The sequence below is a fragment of the Dermacentor variabilis genome, chromosome 5, assembly GCF_050947875.1.
Source record: "Dermacentor variabilis isolate Ectoservices chromosome 5, ASM5094787v1, whole genome shotgun sequence".
Lineage (NCBI taxonomy): Eukaryota > Metazoa > Arthropoda > Arachnida > Ixodida > Ixodidae > Dermacentor > Dermacentor variabilis.
Window position 1 is genome coordinate 112,398,721 of NC_134572.1, and position 8,386 is coordinate 112,407,106.

At 49.7% G+C, this 8,386-nt stretch overlaps 1 protein-coding gene across 1 annotated transcript in view; it reads right to left on the reverse strand.

Annotated features, from left to right (window-relative positions):
• mas (trypsin-like serine protease domain-containing protein masquerade) overlaps window positions 1-6,718 on the reverse strand; it is a 44,494-nt gene extending 37,776 nt beyond the window's left edge. The window contains exons 1-2 of the mRNA XM_075693341.1: window positions 5,625-6,718; window positions 1,866-2,516 (exon numbers count right to left, since the gene is read on the reverse strand). Of these exons, the coding sequence (XP_075549456.1) occupies window positions 1,866-2,516; window positions 5,625-6,648 (1,675 nt within the window). The 5' untranslated portion in view covers window positions 6,649-6,718. The remainder of the gene's footprint in view (window positions 1-1,865; window positions 2,517-5,624) is intronic.
• Window positions 6,719-8,386: the final 1,668 nt, after the last annotated feature.

The window sequence follows — 8,386 nt, forward strand, 5'->3', positions numbered from 1 at the left end:
GGTTGCAGGCGCACCTTCCTGCTTCCTCCTCACGCGACGACGATCCCCTCCCTTTCCTCTATATGCGTTCAAGCGCAGTCACGTGGCGTCGCCATCGCCGGAACTGACACGAAAAAAACAAGAAGAAAACTCATGCTCTTTGCAATCAACGTCGGAGGATGTCTGAAAGCACTGTAACTTGAGTTTCCAACTCGTTTGTGGAGAAAGTTGGGATGGCCCGTGTCCTAGTCGAAAAAAAAGTGACGACAACAACGCGCGACGCAGTTTTCCGGCGTTATTTTGAGCGTCGCGTCGCCTCTCGTCGGCGGGTTCTTTTAGAGCTGTGTTATTCGGGTAGGAAATGTGTCCCAGCGCAATACCACTAAAAGCAGACTTCGCTTAATGAGGATTTAAAAAAGAAAGCTTGGTTGCCGCACTATGTCCAAGCGATGATCCTAAGACGGGCGCTAATAGCTTTGGCAGCCAACTTGTTTGGCCGGGTGTAATGGCGTAATAGATACTTTTGTAATTTTGTAGCCATCTTTTGGTATCTGCTGGAGATTGAGCCTTAAATTGCGCCTTTACAAAAAAAAAAAACAAATTCCCTAAGACGGCAGGAATAACAAATGAACTCCTCGTTATCTTCAGTACTTGGCTAACCATTTCGCGCTATAGCCTTACTCAATTTTTATCCCTCCCAATTTATCCCTTCTAATTATAGCCCTGATGCATCGAGAGCGATGACAAAAAAATAACGTGCGCGCAACTTTTTTCTTTTTTATTATTGTTTTTGTGGTTGAGTGCTTACCGCAAATGTCTGATAAATTCGATGACACCTTAAACAAAGTTTAGCTTCGATGCACGTCTGTGGTCAGGCGAATTACATAGCGCACTTTCGAATGCTTTCTGAGTTCAATGAACTGCTGAGGCACAGTGCGTGCGCATCATGTATATGTCACGAATGTATAAGTTCTTTCATAGAAAAAGAAACCTTCAACTTCCAGCATCTGACATGCGTGCTTCCGTAATTAGGCGCGTTGAGAGGAAAGCGTTTTCCATGAAGAACGAACAGGACAACGAACTTACAAGACTGAAAGAAGCCCATACGCCTACGCCATGAGACGTGCTATTTGGGTCCGCTAGTACGGCATATTGAAATCGTACCAGCGATTAGAAGACGCGGTTTCAGGTAGGGTACGCATTGAAGATACAAATCATTAGCCTTGATTGCCACCCCCTTCCCCTCCGAAAAATAGACAACACGGTCTACCAGAGTGCGAAATATTGTATTTGGTTTCCTATGAACACGGTTCGTGTTCGCCTAGTTTGTGATCTCATTCCCAGCATAAGTAAAAAAAAAAAATGTGAGTTGTCTCTGAGTGGTAAGCATTCAAAAGAATGTGAAATAAGTCAAACGCGCTTACGTAGTTAGAGCAGTTGCAATTACCAAGCTATCACATACGCGGATTTCTTTTACTTTTTGCAGAGACGTGCATACTTCTAATATGCAGTTTTCCATATTTACCCACACAGGTCCCAAAAGACTTCTGGTTGAGCCATCTGGAACAACGCCAGTTGCAATAGCCTATAGATATGCAGAGCTCCCCAGCTAGTACTAGTTTTGCTGTAGAGTTGAAATGTTTTACAAATGAATTCCACTGCCAAGTACAATAAAACTACATACGTGAGCTCGACGCATGGGACACGTTTCTGATAACTGAACACATCAAGAACATGCGCATATCTATACTGCATGTATGTAACCATGGAAAAAAATATTTTCTTCTTGGACAACTTTTGGCTGTCATAAATGCAGAACTGAAAGTATTCTAGGGTTATGAACACACTGCTGCCACAGCGTGAATAAAAGGGAATGTGTAACTCACTCGTCGTGCTGGAAGGCAATGCGGTCGCAATCTCGGCGTCTTGGAGCAAGAAATTCGGCTGCTGCAGCATCTTTCTCGGAGGAGAAAGGGGTCCGGGGTTTGGTCGCTGCTGGCGCTCAGGCTGCTGGGCCTCGGGTCGGGGCACCTGCCGCTGCGGCTGTGGCGGGGGCCGAGATCCCGGGTCCGGGTTCAAGGCCGCGCGTGGCGGGGGTTGCGACGGCGGCGGAGGAGGAGGGGGCGTCTCCGGCCTCGGCTCGCCTTCGCCGGGAGCTGGGGTAGCGGCCGCCACCGCCGCAGCGACGGCTTCTTCGGCGATCCTCTGCACTTGGGCCACGTTGGCACAGCACACGAACCCTTCCTGCGGGCACAGAAGCCTCGGATGGATGGCGTTCTCGCCGAAGCAGGCGAACCGCAGGTAACTCGAGATGCAGTTGCCCGGACACGGAGGGGGACCTTGATGATGCTGTTGTTGGGGCGGCTGCGGGGCAGCTGGAAGGGCGTTGGACTCCCCGCCCCCCGGTCTCTCGTCGGAGTTGGGATGCCTCAAGGGCCTGAGCATGTGCTGGTTCGACTCGTCGTTAGCCAAGCCGACCGGACCCTGTTGGTTGCCCCCTTGAAAGTCCATGCTGCCGGGGCTAGGCGGTCGGGGTGCTGCGAGGAAAATTGCGCTGCTTTGTTGCTTCCGCGTGGTATTGGGACGCGTGAGACATAGCAGGACTCAATGCGGTAAGTGCGCCATTTGTGCGACGCCTTCGTTGCGTGTCGAGGCAGCCTGCAGACGCGGGCTACGCTGTGAGCTATCAAGCATCCCTTGCCTATTCTGCTTTTGTTCAGTCTGTACATTTTTGTTCATTAGCATTTATTTCCATTCTGGCTTTACCGGCGTATGCGTTACGCGCTAGCGCATCAACACTCTTGCTCGTACTATATATATACGCGCTCGGACTAGGCACGCTGGGCACTTATCTGGAGAGACGTTTACGTGGCAATCGAAGCATGTAACGACCAAGAGCGTGCATTCGGAACTGGAGACGTGTCTAAGGGAATTTAGATTTTTTTCTACTGCATTCGATGAGCCAAATGAGCACTTTGATGATTTGTCGGGTACAACATTCTTTTTCGTTTCATGTACAAACTTTGTTTGAGACAGCGATGATCGCGTTCGTTTATCGGGCCGGACTTATACGCTATTATATGAGTAGTTATGAGTCTAGATGCATCGAACCAGAAATAGCATATAGGATGCTTGGCGCATGTTACGTTTTCATTAGCGCCTGTGGACGTAAGAATCACGTGGTAGGCTCACTTCGGCTGCCTAATGCAAGCACACTGCTACTTATTAAATACAATTTTCAATGTCGATAGGCTCATTACAGTCGCGCAAATGAAGCCAGTCGGCGCTGAAAGCGTAGGAATTTAGTTATAATCATAATACCATGGGGGAAGGAAAAGTGTTGTTCCGCCATGCATAAGACTCATAACCACAGTGCCCGGCTGTCGGCGCTTGTTGCGCCACCGGTGGATGCTGGGGACATTTAGGTAATGCATTTTGGTTTAAGTTGAAAGCGATCGCTTTTGTGACGCATTGTGGTTGCATTTGGTTCCAGAGCGATCACCCAGCCCACTCTGGTAGCGCAAGAAGCAGCGGCCGCCATGCGGTTAGATTATAGCTTCCGAATAGCTGAGCACGGCACGGAAGCCTTCTGGGTGAAATACTCGTGGAATGCCAATATATATCGCCGTGGATGCATGTATCTCAAAACTTATTTTCGTCTCATTCATTTATATAAATAGACAAGGCCTGACCACTATAGTTGGCCACAAAAATGTAACAGCAAAACGTGCATGAATGCGCTTCATCAAACGAGTAATTAAGGTATTTCAGCTGAATGAAAAAATAAATAAAAGAGTGGGTGTGTATCACTTCGCTTCTTGCGGCTATGGCCGCGAACAATGCGTTGTTGAGAAACCGTTCTTGCATTTGAAAACCTTCTCTGCTGAAGCTTCAAGCACGAACAGTCAAGCTGAAAGTTCACCCAATTCCTTACCGACGTACTTATCCTCCTCATCCTAGCGCCCGCGTTTCGTTCGCCTGTATATCTGTGCCACGAACACTCTTGAAGTGCCAATTAGTGCGACAGTGACACGAAAACTGCGAGTGTAAATTTGTCATGTTATGGCATTTGCTTGGCTTGCTGAATATGTCGAGAAATGCTAGAAATGCAACGAAACGAACACTTTTTTGAACAGACGTTTCATCGTGATACTGATTTTATCGAAGATAACCAATGCAAATTAGTGTTCCCACCTTGTCTTTGGAAAGATTGCGCTGAAGCAACATTCAAGATCGGCTAATATATTTTATAAAATGGTAAGCATATTTGTTAGTCTGTTAAAAAAGATAGCATGATAATCTTCATTAGGCAAGAAGTCAGCCATACAGTAAGAGTTCATTTTTACCGTTAAAAAGGTTAGAAATCTCCTACATCTAGGCAATATCACACTGAAATAGTTGCACTCCTGAAGCGTGCTGAGTCTCCAGGCCTAAAAAAATGATGGAAGGCACGGTGGATCTTGTGAGGAAAAGCACACCTTACGGTGGCGCGGTTCGGGCCTCGATTTTTTTTTTGCGTGACTTTTTGCGTGATATTTCGCATGAAATAATTCATCTGTGGCTTCGAACGTAACCGGCTAGACTGTGCAATACAGTTCAAGACTCATTTTTGAGTGCTTTCCTTGTTGAATTTTGAAAAGCCACCGACAACGAAAAGGTTTTCTCTTTTCACGCAAATGTGCATACAGTATTTAGTACTATTTGGTTCCGGAACAAAAGCTAAATATATGGTCTTGATGGGATGTTTTCATGGTGGGGATAAATACTCAGAAGTTTTAATTACCTTTTTATCGCGGCAGTGTCGTCGCACATTACAGTGATTTCATTCAACGAATGTGACATTACTAAAGCCAGGTGCATCTTAGCACCATGCTCGACGTCACAGAAGAATGATATACTTAAGACTCCGAATTTGTAAGCTCACAGTGCACCATGAATGAAATAAATTCAAGTGAGGCATTCGCCTGAGCTATATTGGACGTGAGGAGATGGCCAAGAAAACTTAAGTCAACAAGCACGAGCAGGAAACCAAAGGAAGACACGCAAGCACGTACAATCGGTCAAATCATGTTTAGCGCCGTATAGAAACAGCCACAGGAGGTGTTTATTTGACGCTTCCAAACTATCTTAAATGTGTGGTAATAATGACGTCCCTTCCGCTACAGTATTTCACCGTGAATTGTTGCGAGAACATCTGCGAAATAAGTACTGTTCTAATTCCTACCTCGTATTTGGACTCATGACCTACAAAAGAACTGTTTTAACTAAGTCATACATTCTAGAGTCGGGCCTTAAATAATTAGCGTGTGAGTTGCCAGGATGGAACAACGCTGAAGTTGCATATCAGATTAAGCACGTGCCTTGAATATTGCTCGCACAGTTCTCTGGAGCGATGTTGTGTCAATTCCTTTAGATCTGCGGCCTAAATCACAAAATTTTTCGTACGCCAGAGCGAATCGTGAGATAACGCATCAGCCACTCGCGATGATGATTCCATCGTCTGCGGAGGTAGCCTGCCAATGACAAATGAGGCAAATGCCTATTATGAATGCAAAGTTTTATGGATTTTGCCACGTATGGTTCCCTACGCCTCTTCACCGAGGCCAAATTCTGTGCACTTCACGTCAGCTATCAGTTACGCTTACCAGGGCGTTGTAAAGAACCAGGAGGGTGGTGTTGTGACGGTCTTAATCGCTTCGGCGGGCCAATTCCCTGTTTGACTGGTCGAACTCCACCTTGTGCTCCCTGCGGGGGCATCTGAGGAGGTTCCCTGTGGGGCAAGTCTGGCCTCCCTTGCTGTGGCGGACCGAAGTGCTCGTGCTGGGGTCGTCGGTGTCCCCCACCACCACTCTCTAAGGCAAGCTGATCCATCATTGCCTGGTCGACGGGTATCACGGCATTCAGCTGGTCATGCGCCTGCGGGTGGTTCTGGTACGGACGTTCCTGCGGTATTATGGCTCCGAAGGGCCTCTGTTGCTGCATCGTTGGTCTCTGTTGACGTATGGGAGCCCCTTGCTGCGGCGCGAAATATCCACCTCCGGGTCTCTGGTCACGTTCTGGCTGGGAGCAGCAGATGGTTCCACTTGGACACGTCGTGGTGCGAAGGACGAGCTGCGCGGGCTTCTGGCAAACACCACTCAAGAAGGGCGGGAGGCAGCGGCCGTCGCAGGCCGGTATGGGAGGCTCCGTGGTCGTGGCCGACGCGCTGACGCAGCAAGAGCCGCCCGTAGGGCACGAGTGAACCGTCGACACGTGGTCGCAAAGAATGCTGAGGAGAGGAGACACGCACGATCCAGGGCACTCCGGGAGCTTCGATTCCTGCCCTGCATCGCGCGACGGAAGGTGCTCAGGCTGTTGCTGAAGCGTGCCATCGTCCGGTTGTTCAGCCTGAGGTGGACCATCCGCGGAAGTGCAGCACACGGCGTCAGGACCGCAGGATGGCGAGTTGAGAATGCGGTGGCAATACTGTGACAGTCCCTTGCCGACGCAGACACCGGGACACACGTCACGCTGCGTCGAAGCCTGTGTGGGCTGCGGTGGAGCTGGCGTCGACGACGGGCGCTGCTGCGGTGGTGCTTCCACTGTTGGAGTCACCGGAGGAAGAGGTGTGGGGACGGTCGCGTTGGTATCTTCGTCAACTGTGGAAGCAGGTGAGGTGGCGGGAACCATTTCGTCTTCGGCTAATGGTGCTGACGTCTCAACCGCCGTGCCGCCCAGGCTAAACTCCTTGGGAACACAGCAGCGTAGGTAGCTGGCGCCGCACTGAATCTCGTCCACCACTTGGTCGCACAATAGGGCGGTGATAGCGTGCACGCATTCCCCTGGACACCCACGGGCTTTGGTCGTGGATGTCAGGGAACCCAGTATTCCTAAAGCAAAAGGATGCGTCAAAGAGCACTCTTAACATCAGAATTACTATGCACGCACTACAAGCCCCACTCGTTCCACAATTGCTATATGACAAATGAGTCTCATATTTGTCAACGACGAATAGTATGGACCATACAAAAGAGCCCACCTCTAGGCTAAGTTATGCATATATAGAATACTATATATAGGAATCGCAGGCAAAGCATATCATTTCAAATGATTAGCACGCAGGCTAGTTGGCTAGTCCTGAACAGCAGTTCATGCGAGAAAGTAAGACATTGTAGCCGCTATGACTGACGGAGAAGCAGCCATTTATCAAACGAGCGAAAGTCAAATCAAGAGCACATTTGATTGCGACAACCAGGACCATGCTCCTCGAATTCTCTTTCACAAAACGCGTCAGCCATGACGTTCACTTTGCGGCTCCATGCGCGCCGTAATAGGCATCGTGGTTAGTGCTTAATTTCATGCTCATGAACACTTTATCGTGTGTTCGAATTTCCAGACCTTAGGGGGTTGAATCTTCTCAACCACCCATTGTAAACTGGCGTCTACAGTCAAAGCCGTCTTCACACAGAACTCAATCAAGCAACATACCAAATACTATTAAAATTAGTCTTACCCGATAGTATGGCGGACGTGTCCTGGGCTCTAACCTCGGTGGTCGTTAGAAGAAACATTGGAAGTAGAAACATCCAAAACGGAAGCCTGACGAGGGACCGATCCATGCTGAGGCGCCTAGGCAGCGTCGTTATGCAGCGACCGCTGCTGCGATTCGTACGCAGCACTGCAGCCGGATGCACTGGCAGCGTCGGGGCAGCAGCTGAGAGCCGTGCTGGTGGCGCGTCGGTGGTTCACGAGCACACAAAAACACTGCGGCCACCAGAGGTAGGGGGAGGGGTTGGGGGAGGGATAGGAACCGCTGCTTCCGGAAACCAGTTCGGGCGAGGTCGTCGCTCCCTGGGTCGGCGGAGCGCCCCGGGGGGAAAGAGGGAGAGGAAGGTGATGAGGAGGAGAGGCATGTGTCTGTCCGTTTCCAGGTCAGCCGGATCATGCACTTTCCAGCAAGAGAAGGTCACGGCCAAGGACGGCAATTGAGCAACAGCTGCGGCCGGCGCTGGACAAGAGTCGGCCAGACGCCCCTAGGGGCTCGCACCGTTACTCGTGAGGAGGTGAAATCGACTCCTCCCCGTCGCCCGTCCGCACACCCGCCCCTCCTCGTTACGTTGCCCGCCTTGCGTGAGCAGGACGACTGCGGGCAATTCGATTTCCCATTTGGGACGTCTCTGCCCCCAGGCTGTGAGCCAGAATGAAACTACACTTTGTGTACTCGCACGATGACTGCGAATTTTTGTCAATGGCATCATTCTGTTGTTTGGGCTTCTGGCCATAAGGCAGTCCATGTCAACTTCTGAGCAGTGTAACGGAACAGTCATGGCTTCTAACAATGCAAAGCCATGACTGTTTCTGAGCAGTGAAACAAGAACGGTGATGGCTTTTAAGGGCACAACGGCTCGTGATCATACGATGAATACAA